Source organism: Cylas formicarius, unplaced genomic scaffold (assembly GCF_029955315.1).
Source record: "Cylas formicarius isolate icCylForm1 unplaced genomic scaffold, icCylForm1.1 PGA_scaffold_10__41_contigs__length_53128322, whole genome shotgun sequence".
In the NCBI taxonomy this organism is placed as follows: Eukaryota; Metazoa; Arthropoda; class Insecta; order Coleoptera; family Brentidae; genus Cylas; species Cylas formicarius.
The window spans coordinates 14,380,123-14,401,737 of record NW_026844214.1 but is presented as its reverse complement, the minus strand read 5'-3'; the positions used below and the strand labels follow the sequence as shown (position 1 = coordinate 14,401,737).

Sequence of the window (21,615 nt, the reverse complement as noted above, 5' to 3'; positions counted from 1 at the left end):
CATTTGATGATCGCACAGAAAGAAAATCCAAAGTAATTGAAAACTTATATTTTCTAAAAGTATTAAGATTCTTCGGAACCCGCTGTGTCTTTGGGCAAAGATAACGTGACCGGCTCCCGTACTAGCGACAATAGTTTATCCAGTTTCATACATTGCAACGTCCACTGGTCCAAATGTTGTTGTTTCTTCGGGGCCTTGCAGGGAATTCTTAGATTGGGAGATAGTTTCAGCGTGGTGACGCAGCCCCTACAAGCGCATGGTAGTTAGGTCAGAAACGGTTTTCATAAAACACGTCTAAAGCAAAGAGCTCCAATCTAATGAGACGCGCGATAGTGGCCAGTTTTTTTATACGCATGTTCGGAGGTCTCGGGTATAAACGTAAAAAAGCGTAAACCCGCTGGTTTGTTTATTAGCCCGAGAGCTTAATACGTGGTTGAAGTGTGCTTAATAGTTTTTTTATGGATATCTTTTATATTTTATTTTTATATAACCGTGTTTCGATTACGAAGTGTGCTTATCATTTTCAAACTGGCGGGAGTACTCTTTCTTTAGAGAGACTAATTTGAAGAACATATATTTTTTCATTAAATTTAATTTATTAATTTAGACAAGTAATATATGTTTATTTAAAAATAAATAATCAAGTAACTTAAGATAATTATTATAAATATTTCTTAATTCATATATTGGCTTACCTATCAAACTATCTCTTAACAGAGAAATTGCCCAGTTATTATTGAGATATCCTTTGCTATATTGCCTTATAATGTTTTATTATATTTTATATTCAAATCTTTCATTTGTATCCGTTGTCTTATTTATTTTCATCCTTATATACTGTTTTATAAATTATCTTTCCTATCAAGCTTAAAGAGGTAATAATTTCTTAAAATTCCATATCCTTTGTTAAAAAAAGGATCGTCTAAATATAAATAAATATTGCTTAATTAATCTATAATTATGAATGTTATTTTTCTTTTATTGTTATTTTTATATATTAAAAACGGAAAAAATATTGTGATTATCAATAAATTATATGTATTTTTTAACGAGGGGTAAATCAGTATTCTAAAAATGGTGTAAGACGTCCAGAATATGCTATTTTTTTCCTACAAGGGGACGGAAAAAAAAACGCTAATATAAAAATTCCCAGAATGTCAAGTTATTATTTTTCAGTATAACAATTAAACAAAATTAAAAATACATTTTACATAAATATTGAAACTAGTGCAAAGTTGCATGAGGGATGAAGTTGATGATAATACTTATAAAGTATTTAAAATATTACTCTGTATTCTATGATTATTTTCAGAATACTAAAATAAATATTGAGTTTTTCTCTCTGTGAATTTTTACTTAAAACTTAAGAAATAATATGATTTTCGAATGCTCGACTGCATCAATTTCGTTATATTCAAATATCTAATTTATCAGATGGCAAACAAATTTCAATCAGTCTATTGGCGAATTTATAATTAAAGTTCGCCAATAACTGGTATAAACGTTAAACGACGCGATCGAACCACCTCTTGTTAGATTGGAGCTCTCTAGTCTAAAGCTCCCACTTGTCGTCGCCGACTATGATGATCGGCAGTCTTGGATTGAACGAAAGTCGCGTCAACTTGTTGCGTCTTTTGGAGACCACAGCCTGAATACAGATTGGTTTATACTTGTTGACGTTCAGGTCGAATACGTAGACTTTGCCTTCGGTGGTGACGGCGGCAAATACCGTCGATGAATACGGCGCCCACTTCACGTCACCGACTCTGTCGCCGACATCGAAGACGAAGAGAGGTTCTCTGCGGGGAATTTTTTTGTTCGGTTGTTAAATTTGCTCTAATTTACTGAAATTTCCAAAAATAAACAAGATTTCGTGAGCGAGCGAGGTACAACAATGGTGGTCAAATCGCGGTTTATCGATAACGATCAAATTTTAAATGTCTTAATTAGCAATTACAGCCCTCGATAAAAAAATTATCTTTTATAATTGCAAACACAGACGTGATATTCGGGAGAATTAATTGGAATTGTTAATTTCATATTTTTTACACTCTAGATTTAAAGTTAATTAATGAGGTAATCATTTCTCGTCGGGTCTTGGGTATTATATTAGCAAATTAGTTTTTCTTGCAATACTATAGTTCATCAAAAGAACATCACAGCTATCCGGCTAAACTTGGAAAAGGGAGCTGCGTTGGATATGAAAGAAGCGACGACTAGTACAATAATAATAATTTTAAATCAATATCCAGGCACTGACATGTCTTCTGACCATAACCCCTTGATAACCCTAGTTCAAGTCAAACTAAAAAGAAGAATGAAAGTAACTAAAAAAAATCAAATTTATGTGGGACAGTTACAGAAAGAGGAGATACGCTAGGACCGAAAAGAAAAAATGGACACTTACATAGTGTAACAGGGTATCAATAAAAAATGGCATTATCTCAAATCAGCAGATGAACAAAACAAAAAATGTTAAAAATAAATTTGAACAGTACAACGGCAAATACGACATAAATTCAGAGTAGCGAATGAAATTTTTTATGGGACAAAATGTGAAGCAATTGGAAGGATTACAATATAAACACGACAACTTCAATATACATGAAAAAGTTAAAGAACTAATGGGAGTACAAAAACGGAATATTATATATTATACAATACAAACCACAAAATAATAAAAGATAAACAAGAAAAACTAAATCGTCGAAAAATTATGTGGAGGATTCTCTTCGAAGAGCATAGACAAAAAGTTGTTGAATATGAAGGACATGGTATTATCGGAATGAACGGCAATCCACTTAATAATAAACATCGACGACAAAGAACAAAGAACATGGGGAACCTATTGTAAGAGTTGCAAATTACAATTACTTAGGTACTGTCTTTAATGAAAATGCTGACAGCTCTCAGGAAAAAAGTGGAAGACTAGGGCGAAGGAGTAGACATTCCTGGTTAAGAAATCTGCGCGAATGGTTCAAAAATACGCATTGCCTTAGATGATCGCCAACCTTCGGAACGAAGACACCACTTGAAGAAAAAGAATTATTGGCCACTTGACGTTTTAGTTTTTTGATATTATGTTGTGTTTTTGATAAGTTATTTCTCTGTCACTAATTCTAGGCTCTTAAAACGTGGATCTTAGATCTTAAAAAGTAAATGCCTAATTTTTTAAAATTGCGTTACAAACTGCGAACATTAAAAGATATTTGTCATCTAAATACTTTTTTTACTTATAGTGCTTTATTACCTTCTCGCTAATTACAAATTTGGGTGCCAAGAATTGCCAAGCGCTTTAAAAAATGTTTTTTTAAGGACCATGTCAATAATTAAAAACGATATGTTTGCTATCTGTTGCCAAAGATATAGAGGTTCTGCCTATGCTCATAATACAGAAACTTATGAAGCTACTATCAACAAACGAAACCAATGACCTTGCGATATTCAACAACCAACATGAACGTTGACAATAAGCTTGGATGTGATAGGTGTATGTGGAATTCGCTGTTTATAAAGAAAATGGCGCAAAGTGTAGTGGGTGAAGAAGCATGCTCTACGAAACTATCAATACCGCTTGCGGCGCATCAATTTTTACAATAGTAGGGTCACTATTTTATCTAATGTCTATATAGAAAATTCTAATCAATAACTGTACAATAGACCATAATTTTCCTATTATTTTTTTTTATAAATAAGTTTCGGTACATTGGAAATATATTTTACTTTTCATTTAAATTGGATAACATCATTGTTAAGAATAAGGAATAAATTTAAAAAATATATATTTATGTCAAACTCTTAAGCTGATTATGCACTTAATATACCTTGTAATAATAGCTACTAAACATTTATAAACATGTAAGTCACATCGGAAACAAACTTAAAAGAAACAATTGACCTATATAAAGCTATGTACGCCTGACTTCATTTAAAACCAAAGATTTCTATGTTTGTCATCGCCTAAATTAACATTAATGACCTTTTAGCGGAGTTTAGAAATATTACGTAGACTTACAGCCTGTTGTCCTCCCACACCTTAATGCGCCAGTCGCCGCTGCAGGATATAAATATGTCGGAGTTGAATTTGTTAAAGTCGATTCGTGCCACGGGCATTTGATGGGCTTCGTACGTCATCAGGTACATCGAACTGTAAGCGGTGCTGCACTTGAAAATTTGCCCCTCCTCTGTACCCACTAGGTATATTATTGGATTCTTCGGATGCAATTTGACACACGAAGCACACCCTAATGAAGAAAAAAAAAATTGTGGGAGTATTCTAATTGAAATTTAAAAATTTGGAAAACAATTTAAATTATCATAACGAAATTCGATTTGCTATTATTAATTATGTATTTTATTTATCTAGGTGCTATTTGCATAAAAAACTTACTATAGTATATTATGCAAGAAGTGCGGTAAACGGCATTTTAATAAAGAAGTGACTTAAAAAGTTTACCAAACGTGTTGCTTACTATACTTTTTTGATGACCGTTAGTTTTTGGGTACATTTTCGCAAAACAACACGAATGCATTCACTGACATGACCGTCAGAATTGACAAACGTCAAAATTCAAGCCGTTCGGTAAAATCTCCGAAAACATCCGATTGATCCCAAATCCGTGCGCTAATATCCCGGAAATATCCGAAGGGGTTCGGATTCGTGGGACAAGAAACTCACTTGGTAAAGTGACGATTTCCGCACCCTAAATCGGTGTATAATTAAGTTTACATCGGTTGTTTCGCTATACAAAAGGCTTTTGGATGTGCTTTGAAACGGACAATTATGCATTAAGTATGCTGCACCTTTAACTTTTAAGCGTGTCCCGTCTGGTCCGGGTACCTCGTCTTTAATCAAATACAGCGTAATTATTGTCGTGACCGCCAATTCATTTTGCATCAGGACCCAATTGTTGATTCTGCCGTCGGCTGCTACGGAGAAGAAATTCAATTCGCCGTCCGGAAGATCCGGTGCCCATTTCACCTGCGATTGACAGAATCGGCACATGTTCTTTCACCCCCAACATTGTAGCTGCCACCAATTTTTACGCCTAAGATAGATTTTTGGATAAAATTGCTCAATATTAGGGTTAATTCTTCCAAATTCGATATCTGGCATTTTCGTTTGTTAGTAAATCTAACTGTACCTACGCATGTTAACATTATTACAGTCTCTTTGGTCACTATGTAACACAAAAATAAAAATAATCACATATTTGATTTTTTCAATGACAATTTGAATTCGATGTCTTTGTCTAGCGTACAGTTTTGGATCTTGTTTCGAACATCTGTTTTGTGATAGTTATTATTTTACATCTAAAAATAAAAATGGAGAAGTGAGAGATCGGAAAACTTCTTCATATGTCCAAATCTCTGGTTCTAGTCCTTCGGCAATCGTCGAGATATTGATGATTTTTTCAATTTAATTTCAGAATTTTATATTGATGAAAAAGTTACCTAAACAATTAAGCATTCATATTGTTGAAAAGTATTAATATTTCGGTATCCTAAAATTTATCACCAGACACCCGCATTCTGAGAAATATTTACAATTTATTAACCAGGGAGGATTATCTCTCAGTCTGTTTAGTGGTTACCATTTTTATAGCAACTTTTTTATAAAATGAAAGGTGGGATAAACAGAAATGTCATAGCCATATATTTTTAGATACATGGTGATTTTGAAAATTTTGCATTTTTAAGCACCCGTTGTAGCTCGGTTATGCGTAAATTTATCGAAACGGCAAAAACTGATCTGGATAGGGGTTTTTATGTAGGATCCAGTAGCGTAGTCAGTTTTCTTCTAAAATTCTAAAATTTTAATATACAAATTAAACTTGTGTTTTTTTTTAATGGAACATCCTGTATATCTCTTAAGTTTGTACTACTTTTTTCTTTTAGTTTTCTAACAATAAGTAAGACATAATAGCTATTTCGCATACAAAGCAAATTCAACAACGTAGAAATTCTTTTGATAAACAATGCGTAATATAGTTGCTCTATAACTATTTACCTCCCAAACGATTCCTTTATGTTTATTGATCACATTGTTGCTTTTATAAGCGGGATCATCACAAGTCGCTTGAACGTTAAACACTTGAACACTACCATCGTAAAGGCCGATCACAACCATATAAGGGTACTTGGGGTGGATGTCCACGCACATCACGCCCGATTTAGTCATGCAAATATAATCCGGGTACGATGGATTCTTCAGGGTGAATATGCATACTGCTCCTTCCGTTGACGGTTTCATAAAGTCCACTGAAAAAGAAACCAATTCCTAACTGGCAAAAACTGAAACTCAAATAGAAATGAAACAGGGAGAAACTATTCTATGTTGCCAAATTTCTAAATAACATTTCGATCAATGAACGTGTATATTTTTAACCTTTCAAATTCAGTAATCTTGTTTTTTTTTGTTTCTTCCGCGACTAATGTTATTATTATATTATAATTTGTGATATTTGAGGAACTTCCCGATTTGAATTAATTAAAAAAAATAGTTCTGCAAAGTTCTGACAAAGTCGCAAATATCCCTGCAATAAATACGATTCTTGGGGTAAAAATAATAATAAAATTATAGTGGAGAATATTGGTGCCACTATTACATTTCATTATCGTATCTGTTCCAAGATAAATACTAGGTTATTTGTTATGAACTCTAATAAAATGAATAGACGAAGGTTAATGTCGAACAAAAAGATCTGCTTATTTTGTATATAAGAGAAATGCATCAAGCACATCCCCAAATTTTTAAACAACCGGATCTATTGGTCGAAACTATTGTGATTTTTAGCCAGATATTAATTTTGTACTAAAATATCGTGAATAAATACAAAAGAAAAAAAAATGAATTTGTGCGTTAATTTTTTCCACACGTTCACTTTTAGCAAGGTTATTTATCAAAATTTTAGAATCTGATTTCAATTATGATTAAAATGATCAACTTACGAAAACCAAAACAGACAGCGAATAAGTCGTAGTAGTACGGATTCCATTCGATATCGGTAACTGTATTCTTCTTGGTTCTCTCATAGCTGAACTTCCAGAGGGGGAGAAGTGTGCCCTCCTCATCCCGAAACTCGTCGGACGGATCATCCCAATACCTGTAATCTACTTAGAAATTAATTTAACAAAAAGAAAATGCCCGGTTTCCGGTTTCATAGCTTCAGACAATTTTATCTGTATATTATAGGTTAGGTAATAGGTTTTGCTTAGTTCTGGTTAGTGTCAGGTGACAAAGAATGCATTGCTATAAGACTTATAGTATAAGTATTCAAGATTTTCCTGTTTTTTTTTTAAAGTTGGTGAATATTTTATTCAATTTTGGCTCAGTTTTGGTTAGTTAGATGACGATGATGTGTGTGCTGTTTAGTACAAAATAGAACATTTTGGAGATGCTATTTGTGGTCATTTAGTTTTGCTTAGTATCAGATAACGAGGTTATGAAGGGTGATGTGATGTAATGCTTTGCTATATAAAGTTTGTTCACTTTCCCTAGGTTTGATTAGTCAGTTTTGCATAGTATCAGGTGACGATAGGTGATGAAAGGTGACGGCGATCCCTTGCTATTTTCAAGAGGTACGATTTGTTCAGTTTTGTTTAGTCTTGGTTAGTATTAGATAGCGAAAGGTTATTGTTATGCTTTGCTATATGCTTACATAAAAAATTATCATGTACCGTTGGACTCGGTTGGCTCTTGGGTACGTTGGTTTCGCACCGAAATGAAATTTGTTGTTAAAAACTTTTAAATTAGGTAGATAGACATCAGATTCGGTGCCTGGGGCTCAATTTTCATAAAAAATGTAAAAAACGCTCAATATTGCTCTTTAATAATTATGGGGTGTTGTTTTTTTCAAACAAACTATTATGTATCATTTTTTACAATTTTCAGGTATCCATATGCGCTTTATATCATATCTTTTATGAAAATTGAGCCTCATATATCCATATCAGTTTTTATCTATCTCCGTTATAAAGGGAATTGTCGCTTTAAACGGTTAGGCAGACCGAACCCATAAGACTCATCCCCTCACAAGTACGCCTTTGATCTGGCGCATCCTTCACTCTTGACAAGACTCGGACTCAATTCTATGGCTGGGTACATATTGCTAAATTTCTGAGTCTTCAGCTCTGCTGCAGAGTGACACTACAAGAACTACATTCCGCCAGTGTAGGCAATGTTTCTCGGCAGTCAAATAGCGTTGTTATATTCAAGGTGTACGTTTTGTTCAGTATCATTTAGTTTTGGTTAGTATTAGATGGCGAAAGATGAGGGTTGCTGTACCGATTTTGTCTCCATTCCCTCGTTTTGGGTAGATAGTTTTGCTAGTACCTTGGGATGAAGATAAAGATTGAAGGAAAGCGATGAGATTTTTTGATGTTGTGGAAGTACTTCTTGACTGTAATAAGTGAGGTGGTGAAAGTGGAAATTTTAATGCAAATGGTGGAACGAATATCAATTTCACTTCAATCGAGAAGTAACCATACCTTTCGCGATGTCGTCGTAGGTATTCTGGTTGATCATCCGTTCGAGGACTTTCCAGCATTCAAACGCGCGACCTTGTACCGCATCGCTCAGCTGAGCTTTGCCCGGCGTCTTTTTTACGGACGGATGTTTCGACACCGGCGCTTTCTCCTTCTCCTTTCGCTCCTTTTCCAGTTCCTTTTCAAGCTGCTGCGCCTCGTAGTCCTTCTGGTACGCATCGTAGATCACCCACTGGAGCACGTTGGCGGAAAATACCGCAATTGGAGGTGGCACCGTTTGGGTCTCTTGTGACTGCAAATGATAAATCTCACCTATATTTGACTGAAGTGGGTATCATTTGTGGAAGTTATCTCACTTATATTAATGGGATTTTTGCGGTAATTAATTTTTTATTAAACGAAAAAGGATGCCACAAACGGAATTTTCGTAATGCAGATCATTTTTGAAAATGTTATGGCATCTCGAGTATATATATTTTTATTATTATCATTTATTATACTATTATCTACTTAACCAAACCTTTTGGGTAGAGTTTCCCGGCTTTCTCATAACAAACATAAAAAGTAAAAAATTATCGGATCCAGTTTATTTTTAAGTATATAAAACATGAACAGTAATTTTAAAAAGAAAATTTAACATTTTCAATAATTATTAAATAGTTTCGGCTGAAAGTAGGTGTATTGGAAGACATGGGTTTCAAAAATTTCGCACTTTGCAGCAAAACGAGGTCAAATTAACTGTCTCAATAAATTATCTCCAATTTTTAAATACCGTAAAGTATCCGATGTATAAAATCACAATTTTGTGTATTTTGCGAAAAAGCGAAGAGTTGGCTTAAATTTTAAATTATTTTAATTAATCAAGTTATAGCCACTTAAAGTTGGATTAGAATAATTTTTCGGATACCTTGCATAATGAGATATGGTGTATGGTTATAGTTTACTGCAGATTTATTTTAAATTATCTAAAAAAAGCTAGGGTTGTATCATAAACGTTATTGAAAAATTCATTTATTTTGATCTTAGAATCCAAAAATGTTATAATATTCATTTTATTAAAAAAAAAACACTTTAATACTTTTAATACTTTTGGACAACCTGGATAGTACGAATGTAAATTTAAAAAGCTGCCATAACAGGTGTTTAGTTTTCATTTTATGGACAGTTAAGCTCAGCAGCAACTCAGTATACCAATCTGCTGGCGAGCTATGAAGACCATGTCAAAATTAATGCTAATCATAGATCGGAGATTGTAGAGTTAAGAAATTAAATTGCTAATAACAATAGCCATGATAGCACTACTGCCGCCGAACAAAATTACCAAAACGGCATTCTTCAAGAAGTGCTGCAGAGGCAGGCACCCATGCACAATTTGATAATTTTTAATCTTCGCCGTGACGACAGCATTCCTGAATCACTTCAAATCTCTTCACTCCCCTTCAGCAGTGGGTTTACGCAGATTGAAGTCACTAACGTTATTTCCGTCGGTAAACCAAACCGTAATGGCTACAAACCAGTTAAAGTGATACTGTCTAAACCTAGCGACATGTCACTTGTGCTTAAGCGAGAACACTCGCCGACAATAAACAAATTTAATTTAATCCCAGCCCGACTGCCACCTCAGCCAAAGAATTGACCTGTATCTACCAGAACGTTCAGGGTTTCAGAACTAGAATCCATGTCTTTTACAGTGGCGTAACTTCCTCAGGGTATGATATCGTTGCTGTTACCGAATCCCTCGTTAAGAGTTTCTTTCCGGGTCGCTTTTCCACACGCCTCTAATTTTCCAATCAATAAGAACGATCAAACCGAATTTAACTTGAGATAGGCCAACTATCCTCATAAGTATGAGCTGATGCAGTATGCAGACTGGAATAGTGTTATGGAATGGTCGGATGTCGACAGGGCTCTACAACTTTTTTACGACAGGCTAAACAATGTTTTGTCGTTTGCACGCCCACTAAAACACCGAGACGAAGGCGATTTCCATTATGGTTCGCCAAAGAAATGATCGCAAATATATTAGAGAAGGGGAGAGCTTTCCGCAATTTCAAGCAACACAAATCTTCCCATTCTTTTGGCAGATATACCGCTCTGCCCAAGTGAATTAGGTTCCAGTCACGCATTGACTATACTGATTTTGGTCGTCGTGTTGGGTTAAGCATACATGATAATCCTACCAATTTCTGGTCATTTCTTCAGCGTGAGAAGGTAGATTTGCGAATAACAGCTACAATGTCCTATTCTAATCAGCCATGTCACGGGCCTAATATAGTTGTCGCCGCTTTTGCAAAGTGCTTTGGTAGCGTTAATACGATATCCTAGCCAGATCATGTTCATCTTCAACCGTGTCCTTTAATCCCGATTTAGTCAAAATAGCTAAGCTTACCATCCAGGATGTCTTATCAGCAAGCAAACCACTCAAAAATAAAATCATGGCCGGTCCTGATGACATCGTGAGTTTTTTTTCTAAAATATTGGAAATTATTAAATCAATTTAATTTATTTTCGCTCAAATTTGAAACTATCTACGTACAACATGTGTGACTCCCTGATCAAGCAAGGTCAAGTTGACTTTATACGCACTGACTCCCACAAAGCGTTTGATCAGATAGATCTTTCACTTACTGATTGAAAAAGCGTCTCAAAAATTTGGTTTCCCCGATTCGCTGATAACATTGTTGAGGTCCTATCTGGTGAACCGTCAACAGTTTGTTGAGATTGAGGGGTTTAGGTCAGTTCCTTCTGTTCAATATATCTATAGATGATCTCATATCTTTCATCATCTGCGACAAGTTTGCCTATGCGGTTGACCTAAAATTATATCAATGCATTAAAACCGGCACAGAGTGTATGACTCTTCAGACAACATCAATCTTGTTAATCAGTGGTGTACTAAAAATAATTTGCATCTTAACATCAGCAAGTGTTATATGGTTTCTTACCACCGCACAAAAACTACTGTAGTCTTTAATTACAATATGAATGGTACTATCCTGACTAGAGTTGCCACTGTAAAGTATCTGGGGCTTTTATTTGACCAGATGTTTTCTTTTGTACCTTACATTACTAACCATGGTTCACAGTGCAATGCCACGCTCAATCCATTGAGAATGTGCAGAAAGGGTTACTGAAGTATCGAATGTTCAGGGAGGACGGTTCCTATCGTCGAGTTGATCATGATCTTCTGCTGGGAAGGTTCGCTGTACTGCCTCTGAGCTTGCACAGAGACTTGAAATCTGTTTCATTTTTTTCCAAATTAGTTCATTACGGAGTCGATTGTCCGATTCTTTTGGAACAATAACTTTTTGATGTGCCGCGGCTGTCAATCAACATTCTTACTGCAGTTACCCAGCTCCAATATCTATTTTCAAAACCCTATTTACAATATGGGTGTTACTTTGAACAAACTATCATCGCACTGCGATTTGTATTATGATGGTATCCAGGCGATATTACGGCAACTTTGATGGGCGTCGGGTTATCTGTACTGACAAGTCTTATCCTTTTTTTCTTCTTCTTTCCTTCGTTCCAAAAATAAAACAGAAGAGAATATTCTGAACACTTGCAATTAGCTCTTTCAAAATAATTTTTAAAAAATATTTTAATGTTATCCTATCAGATTGGTCGAGAAACGTAAACATGAGTTGATGGGGCTGTTTCGGATTTTCATTTGGTGCTAGATTCCGTGAGCATTTAAAGTCGCATTAATTAGCTAGATATATTTCTAATTTCGATAGAAAATTTAAATTAAAAACGTTGGAAACGACTTTACCCTAGTGGGATTATTGTAGGTCAAGGCGGCACGCTCGCAGAAATTGAACTGGTTGGTCAGCTTTCTTGGTTTTCCTCCTTTCGGGGCTTTCTTAGGCGGCGCTTCCGCCTTTACCTCCACCTCACCTTCGGGTTCTCCCTCCCCTTCGCCCTCGTCTTCTTGTTTCTCTGCCTTTGCCGCTTCCTCGTCAGCATCTTCATCTTTCGTTTCTTCATCTCCTTCCGGTATTGGTGCTACGGGAGCTTCAGCGGGTTCTTCTTTTACTTCGACGTCCTCTATAGATGATTCAGATGAAGTTTCTAACATATCGGCTAAAAGGGACAAAAGAAACTGAAACAGTTACTTAGTGCAAAAGGTCGATTTCTTACGATCGATTCCTTGTTCTAACAGTTGAGCACGGGCCTCTTCTGAGTCCTTATGGATTAGACTACCCTGGTGCTCATATACCACAATGGTATTTCCTGGTGGTGGCAAGAGGACGAATTCGCCTTGCGCGTAGCTAAATTCCACCAAGCTGTCTGGTGGCTGTGGATTTGTCGTTGTCAGCTGCTTTGTTAGCAGTTCTTTTAATTCCTGATGTAAAAGCAGCAGAGTAAGCTTAAATTTTAATTGAAATAAGACAAATATTGAACAGGGGAATGCTAGCGCTTGGTTGTTACTTTTTCCAGGAAAGCAAGATACATTAAGTTTACTTATTCTCTGTTTTTTAATGTTTATTTTGTTTGTGAAACCTATATTTCTATAAATTCTAGAATAATCTCGTGACGATTATGATAATGATGAATAATCCGTGAATTTCACTTCTTGAAAATTATAACCTTGTACAGATAATAAATGAAGCTACCAGGGTTACAGAGATTAGCAGCACTTTATTGAATGCATTATTTGAAAGTGATCTGGAATTGGTTTATAATTCCGGTGTCATTGATGTCGATAGCATTAGTGATCATAAATTAACATGCTATGAATGAAATGTAGCTAAAATACCAGATGGAAAACTAGCCCTGGAATTAAAATGAGATCGATAGTACAGTCTAGATCACGTGTCTTTTTGATGAACATGCCCCATAAGACAAACAACGTGACACTGCTCTAAAAGAGTTCAAAAGAACTAGACTACGGCAGGACTTGGATAACTATAAATTTACCTTAGAAATTTTACTTTGAGCAAGGTTCGCAGAGAAATAATTGCAAACTATGGCCAGCTATCAGAAATTTTAACATTTGTTCCCAAGGAAATATCACAATACAATACCATTTAATGCTATTTTTTTTAGAATATTTCAAACTGTGACCATCAGGTTAACTACAATAATAATCATAAATACAACAATCACATAAACTTCTCCTTTAGGATGGCCGAAGTGTCTGAGATAAATCAAATTTTAAATTCAATGAAATCCAATGTAACCGGGGTCGACCAAATAACACCACTAATGTTAAAATATTCTAGTCCTTTCATAGATAAATATATAACGCATATCATAAACTGCTGCTTGGAAAAGAGTTACATAGGCATTTGACAACATTAATCACAGTTTGCTTATAAGTTAAAGTTTTACAATTTCTCATCAGCATCGTGTAGTTTAATTAGATCATCATCATCAAAGAGGTTTCGAAGAATATTCTCTAATAATACATATTTCGATCAGGTTGCTTATCTCTCTGGAGTCCCACAAGGATCCATTTTTGGGCTATAGCTCTTTTTAGTCTATACTGCATTTTGAACTCCGTTCTGTGCAGTACAGGTACAGGCATTTGCCGATGTCACGCAGCTCTATTGTTGTTTTGACTATGCCTATGTTGAGGCGGAGTCTAATATAAATCACGATTTACGTATTATAAGTGACCTGTCTAGTGGGCACAACCTCATATTAGACCCAACGACATCATGCGCTATGATTTTCGGAAGTAAAACCAGAACTATGCCTTTAGTCGGTAGACTTAACATTACAGTTGATGACACTAAATTAAAATTTGTAACTACTGCAAAGAATATTTCCAAAAAAAAAAACCTACTGCTCACTAAATATGCTTTGTAATAACACGCAAAAGGTTGAGAAGAAAATTTTGCGAGTCACTTGTCTTGTCTAATTTTGTGATTTTGTCTACGGTTTTTGCTTGGATCATGAGAGTCGAATCTGAATACAAATAGTTCAAAACTCATGTCTCCGGTTTGTTGATGGGATTCGAAAATTTGATCACTCCTCTCGTTTTTATAGCTATATAAATTAAGTGAGAATGGATGCTCATTGATATTAACACTTTAGTTGTTTTTTAATTAAAATTATTAACAAACCCCTTGCTCCCATCTCTATTAGTGAGCGATAAATATTTCGTTATAACGTATATAATTTAAATATTAGAAGTACTATTAAACTTATAATGCCCCACCATCGGCCCGCCATGTTTCGTCTTTCTTTTTCGTATAACGCAGTGCATTGTTACAATTAAATACCCAAACACTGTTTAAGTCTCAATGTTAAAACTTTCAATTACATATATAAAAAAATATGTTAAATTCGGTTAAAACTAATAATAACATTTTCATATTGTAAAATTGTTTATGGTTTTTATAAGATTGTTTTTATATAGGCTCTGATCCTAAAAAGCTTAAATTTTTATTGTTATGAATTGCTCGAATGCGTAATGTCTAAAATGTCAATGTCCGGATCAGTATAGTAGCTTTTAAGCTAGACTGCGCTGGAGTTGCCCTGATAAATTTATTGTAATATACTCTTGTTGACTATACATTATACAATAAAAGGCACTTATTATTATTATTATCTTCAGCCAAATATGCTTCAGTACACATGAAAACTTAGTAATATAGTAATTGTTTCGATAAAACTCCGTGTTTTGGAGATATTTGCGTTTTAATAAATTCGCCTCCACAAAAAATTGACCACTAAAAATTGTTTCTTCGCTAACCATTCGTTTGTTTTTGATGATACGACGGTACGAACAAAAAAGATGTGACATTATAGGGTGTACATGTCAAAAATAGAAAAACCTCCGAATCTAAATTTTTATGTCGATATTTGAAAAACTGCTTGAGCTTTAACTTTTTTTTTTTTTTTAATTTCTTTAAAAATATTTATGTTCTTTTTAGTTTACGGTTTGATGTTTTAACAGATAAAAATAGAGAAAATGTTTAAAACGATTAAAAAAGATTATGCTCCAATGTAATTCCCAGTTGACAACAGCTGCATTCTACAGGGTCTTCCAAATTTCGAGAAAAAAACTTCGACCCATTGTTGCGCCCCGTATATGCTGAAATTCAAATCTAAATAGCATTGCTACTGAGGAATAAATCAAAAATTGAAAAAACGTCCAAGCCAATTTTGGTATCGGGTCTAATTTCTAGTAGCCGTTTTTTCATATGGTCAGTGAATTTTAAAATCGCATTTTCACTCACAGCTTCAGTCAATTCGAGCTGACCCTTTGGCTTAAGCAGTTGCCTGCTTTTTTTCCATTCGTCCAGCTCATCGGCGTGCGTAGTTTCCGTGCCGCTTTTTACCGTAAACTTTTTCTAAAATTATATTATTCACCACTAATTTTGCCACTGTTTTCAAAACTCACCCCATTTTTGTTAACCACGGAAGGTCTAGCGTTCTTCACGGACGTTGTCTTCATTTTTTAGTCAGCTGTTGTACAAGACTTTTCGTGACAGTGCTATGCTTTTGGTAGACTTTCATTCAGGGTTTGTTTATATGGCTGCCGTAGCAACTCCATTTAAGGTACATGTCAGTGGCATAGTTGCAGGTTTTTTATTTTCAAAGGGTACTTACGGGACTTATTGGGAACATAGCATCTTGGCCATACTCGATTAAGTATATTAATGAGCTTTCGATTGTAAAGTTGTGCTATTATTTTGTGTAAATTTTGGTCGTTTTATAGTATCAACACACTGAACTAAAGCAATGGCATTCACAAGCAGACGTACCTGAGTAAATCATCCCGATGCTTTTTGTTATGTGTGTAATGAACATACTATGAAAGAGGGTAGAAGAACAATTTATGACTTATCTTAAAAATTTTGGCGGTCATTTTGTCTTGTCCGCTCTTTTTGTCTTGTTAATATGAAGGGCATAAATAGAAACAATTCACACAAATATTCTGATCTACATTTGCGATTTGCGCCTTTTTCTGGACAGTTCAAAAACTGCTTATTTTAAAATGTGTTCTTTTACATAACGGTCATATGGCTCAATTCTTGTGGATTATTATCACCATAAAATTCAGTTTAAAAAAAAATACGAAGAACATCTGTAAGGAGTGATTTCAAAATGGTAAACTTCTTCCGGAGACAGACTTTTGGCTTCTGTACTCAAACAATACCTGGACAGAGATAGAAAATTTTACACACCAAAATGTCGATTGTCATGTATTATGATTATGTTAGCAATAGTTCGATCTCCTGAATTTACACCTCCTAAACAACCCTTAGACTCTATTTCTTATGAATATAAAAACATTGTTCCTCCCCATTAAATTGTTTTCTTTTTAATTAAAAGCGTAGTCTAATCCTTTATTCTGACCAATTCTATATAAACATTCAGGTGAACAACACTACGTTCCATATGTTATAAATAAAGTGGTTCAAAAAATGCTAATCATTCTATTTTTATGGCCTCAAAATTATCAGCGCTTTATGGGAACCTATATTAATAACGTGTTTATCATTTGTGCGTATATTCTGACATCAGTGCTGCTCCCGCACTCGGCCGTCTTGGAGTAGATATTGATTTTCCCCCGTGACTGACACAAACATGTCCGCCAAGGTAGTCGCGGTTCGCCCGTATCGGAACTCGAACATGGCGTAATTTTTTGAATATTCGCATGATCGATATTTCATTAATTAAGTTATCCAGCGAGGTGTCACGGAATTGCGAGTCTGCAAGACGTCGAATTAAAATGTAGTTGTATTAGTGGGGCGATACCTCAAAATAATATGGAAGATAGTGGCATCGATAGCGGAGATCTCAATGGGGATTCAAATTCTAAGCCGACGGTAAGTTTACTTAGGTGTTTAAAGGACTTTGATTTCGATCGTGTTTTCGTCGTCTGTTGTTGTGAATAATGGCTACTAGTAATGTTTGTTGTCGCGTTGTCCCTGATGTTATTTTTTTGTTTATCTTTCAAATTAAAACTTGCGAATAATAAAAAAAAACATTATTATATGTGGATTAAAGCGATACATATACTTTGTCCCGAAGAATATCGCCTTGCCGTTTAATGGTATTATAGGACAGAACATTAGGGGCGGACTTTTAAGGTGTTTAAATAATATAAAGTTTGCATATTATATTATGTTTATTTACAAAATGCGATATATAAGTTCGTTTTCATTCAAAATTCAATTCTGTTTCACCTTCAGAGCCGTCGCCGAATTTCCAATTTTTGAAATGTTATTTATATCATTTTCAAATGTTGTAGGGGATTGAAAATACAATGATATTAAGGAAGACGTAAACTGTTCAGCTAAACTAATACGTACATAATACTTTTTGTTAGTGTTATGAATTCAATACGTGTTGCCGTTTTTTGTAACTGGATTAAAAAAAATCTTAAGTTTCAGTTTTTATACTTGATGAATGTTGTGATCTTTGTAGGAGGCAGTTCTGTTAGCTTCAGTTATCGAATGTTCTGTCCTTGTACCGTCACGATAGTACAAGCTAGAGACTTTAAGGCTTTTCGCATTCAACGGAAGCACTTTTTACTAAATTTTTCGTTTGATCTAGCGTATATTGGCTAATAATTATATTGATTTTATCTTCCTCTTTGTTGCTTGTTAGTTGATCCAATAATAAGTTAGTCAGCAGTTATTATTACCTAAATTTGATACCATAAGGTACTAACAGCTCTTGAAGTTGACAAGCACACCCAAAAACCTTGTGAACGCCCAGGCGCAATCTAATTTGACGAATAGTCAGTCATTTGCCCGTCGTCTTTCAGTAGGTCTTTGGCGGCTTCGAGGTGCTTGGGCAAGCACCGGTAAACAGTAATGTTGGATTCTGTGGATGCAAAAAAATTCTTTTTGCAGCCAGTGCTATCTGATGGTTGAACAAAAATAAAATTATTTCTCTATAAGACATCGTTGCGTCTCCCATAGTTACAAAAACAGTGTTATGAAAAAGCATCTAGCACGCATAACATTGCCTCTAAGATCTGCGTAAGTCAATTGTATATTATTGACATCAGGGTTTAATGCAACCGCCATCGTTTTCTAAACATTTTTTATACCGTATTCTCATTTCTCATTTGAAATAATAGATAATCATTAATTTCTCGGCCAACTTATTTTAAATAATTTATTTAAATTATCTCCTGTAAATAATTTATTTTAAATAATCTTGTGACAGTATACGTAACCTGCTTTGTTTTGGAGTTATTATTTTATTTTTTCTGCCAAATATAAATATAATGCCACTAGATTTAACTTCTCCAGTTTTTCGAAATAACTTAGTAGTCATCATCCTATAGGGGAAAGTGATATTTTTTTAGCTATACTTTAGTCCCTATACACAGGATTACGAGCTAAATTATCAGGAAAAACATTGTTAAAACTTGACCCAATCGAACAGAACTCTGTTGGTTTTTGACCAATCTTCCTGGGATAGTTGTAATATTTTTTGGATAAGTATTTAATAACATGAAACCAACTTTTACATCTTGACAATCTCCAGGCTAGTGATACGTCGAGTGCGGGAAGCAGTAGATCGCCTTCCAGATTATCGGCAGCAACGTCCCGTCATCTTCAGCGAAAGCTCGAGGCCAGAATCGAGCACGTCAGAAGACTGCATCAAGATTATAGCAACGCGCCCCCTCTAATACCCATTCAGAGGCTTCCAATTCCCGGAGTTAAGGATCATCAACCTTTAGTACAATGGGACACCGATGACAGGTGAGTGAAAAATTTTCAGAATACACAGTCACCACATTTAAAAATCGCAGTATCGAAAAAGAAGAAAAACTTTTTCCAAAGTTATACATTTTTCTTTATATTGTTGCTGACACTAAGACAATTGAAAAAATGAATGCATTTTTTAGATCAGATTATCTTAGTGCTTAAAAAACTATGTGTGTTTAATCTCATTCTCGAAGTTGTTTTTTTTTCCAGGTGCCAAAAAAATAAAATGTGATCCCTTTGCCGATTTTGTTGAAATTGGACAGTAAGTCAAGAATACTGTATGTATTCGGGGAGCACTCAAATCGATAATCATATTATATTAAAATGACCATAGTGATCTTGAAATTGAAACTGTGATAAACACATGTTTATACGAGGGAAGTTCATTAAATCCTTAAAAAAAAGTATAAAATAGATTTGCCCAAGTATTTTTCAATTTTTTAAGCCTACACACTATATTTGTTTGGGGGATTACTTCCTTGTTGGACACAAACTTTTATCCACCCAACCATTTCTTCGAATCTAGAAATAAGGCATATTTGCTTGGGACCAAATTCCATAATTTTGGCGGTCACAACTGCGTAGGTGTGCCTGAAGCAGGATCTTTTTCTTTTTCAAATACGCTCATTTTTCCTAAATTCATTTGGTCAGGCCTTTAATTACTTTTATTAGTTTTTAGACACAAATTTAAGTTGTTTACTAGTTAGGGCGGCTATTTAATTAAAAAAGACTTATTATCCATACTTCGATCGCTACTTCCTGAGTTATCTTCTTGAACTTGCTAATTTTTCCATAAATTTCGTTTTTAGTGAGGAGGATATCGTCAACTTTTTTCCGATGTCGCGTAAAGAATCAAAGGGTCATCAAGAGTTGACAGATACCTTCAGCATAGAAGAAATGAGCATTTCCGGCGATGACGACGAAGAAGACTTACACCTAGTGCCACCGCAGACCATCTACAAGAAATTTGGATGTTGTTCCTTCAACTTTTGCGTTATCATGTAATTTATATAATATATCGAACGTATATGCTAAATAAATTTTATATGGAAAGTTATCTCATGTAGCAACTTATTAGGCGTAGTGACTAAGAAATATTGTGCCGAAGTAAAATTATATTTATTTAAAAATTTGTATCTACTGTTGTTTGGTCGTGTCTGGTATTTTCAAGAAAGGCAGTCCCGATATATCTAGTAGTCTGCAAATATTTAGGTTTGAGCAATAGCTTAACGTTTTCTAGAGGAAATGTATTCGTATTGAAATGTTATATGAAATTCTTGAAACAAATTAAATTTTAATTCAATTGTTTACTAAATTTGAAATTTTTGGCTTAAGCAAGGATCTTGAATCTTGATTTTTGTTTTGGTTAAAATGGTTAAAACATATATACTTTTAAAATAATCTATAGAGCTTATAGTTTTAGGTTTTCAATCAATAATAATTATTATGAGCAACAAGAAAGCTTTCTCAGCTAGAGTTCACCAAAAGCAGAAAGCAGGAATATTACAATAAAACATATTTTAATTGCCTCATAACGGAACTAAGGGTTTCGATACAATAGATGCACATTGTGTCAGTGAGGGGAGAGAATAGTCAGAGAATCAACTACCAATTTTTTAAATTAAACTATTATAATCATTTTTAGAACTGTATCAGAGTTATCTGAAATTGGATACTGTTTGGCGTCGAACCGACGAAGCTCGCAAGTAAACTGGGTCCGATCATTTGTGAAAAAGACGTCATAATAAGCTGCTAGGTGCGGCGAGACTAACAATATTTTGTGGGTTGGTGGCAATAGTAACTAATTTTGTGCCCAGAATTGAAACTTAGCAAACCATAAGCAAGTCTTGAGGCAATATTTCTTGCGCAAGGGAGTTTTGTTGTTCCATATCAAACGACCTGAAATGTAGAAATTTCTGACCCAGATTGTAATCGTGTGGTATTCTGATTGAAATTTGTTTGGCTACAGATCCGTCCCCTGCCCACTAGTCGAACATTCCCATATTATATCATACATCCACATATACAATGCTACATCACGAACTTTTATTCATAATTTGATTTGGGCACATGTATGCAACAATGAGTGACCCTGTATCTCAATCAGTAACTAACGCATATTTAAAGTTACTTTTTTCCGTTTTAATAACATAAAAGATCTTTTATTTAGATATCTGCCCAAAGACGGTGTGCTTTATCTAAATAAATACCTTTTTTACTTAGAAAGCATGACTCGTAGTCATCATCCTAATTTCTAAAAATCCCCAAATCCAAGTTTTCATTTTAAAAGCAACTTGAGCTATAAAGAAATCATAATTTTGAGAACTAAATTTTTTAGAATCCTGTATTTCATTCGTAAGCGACATTTTACTAATTGATATCGGCTCAACATAAAAAATCAGTAAAATGTCGCGCGTTGAGGTACCGTTTGTTTGTTACA

General features: G+C 34.6%; 2 protein-coding genes across 3 annotated transcripts; one reads left to right on the top strand and one right to left on the bottom strand.

Annotated features, from left to right (window-relative positions):
• Positions 1 to 62: 62 nt before the first annotated feature.
• LOC132702240 (dynein intermediate chain 2, ciliary) lies at positions 63 to 15,959 on the bottom strand. Of its 2 annotated transcripts, XM_060670771.1 has the most exons (11): positions 15,845 to 15,959; positions 15,681 to 15,794; positions 12,631 to 12,835; positions 12,263 to 12,573; positions 8,491 to 8,779; positions 6,952 to 7,113; positions 6,011 to 6,261; positions 4,804 to 4,981; positions 4,016 to 4,244; positions 1,566 to 1,799; positions 63 to 246 (listed from the first exon to the last, which is right to left on the bottom strand). In XM_060670771.1, exons 1-11 carry the CDS (start codon positions 15,896 to 15,898, stop codon positions 63 to 65), a joined length of 2,211 nt encoding a protein of 736 aa, XP_060526754.1. In that variant the 5' UTR covers positions 15,899 to 15,959. The 2 variants fall into 2 exon arrangements, with proteins under 2 accessions (XP_060526754.1, XP_060526762.1); XM_060670779.1 differs by lacking the exon at positions 63 to 246 and having other exon boundaries at positions 1,708 to 1,844.
• Positions 15,960 to 16,976: 1,017 nt separating this feature from the next.
• Positions 16,977 to 20,309, top strand: LOC132703512 (uncharacterized). The gene is made up of 3 exons (XM_060672827.1): positions 16,977 to 17,276; positions 18,952 to 19,169; positions 19,985 to 20,309. The coding sequence occupies exons 1-3, from the start codon at positions 17,217 to 17,219 to the stop codon at positions 20,178 to 20,180; spliced, it is 474 nt and encodes a 157-aa protein (XP_060528810.1). The 5' UTR covers positions 16,977 to 17,216; the 3' UTR covers positions 20,181 to 20,309.
• Positions 20,310 to 21,615: the final 1,306 nt, after the last annotated feature.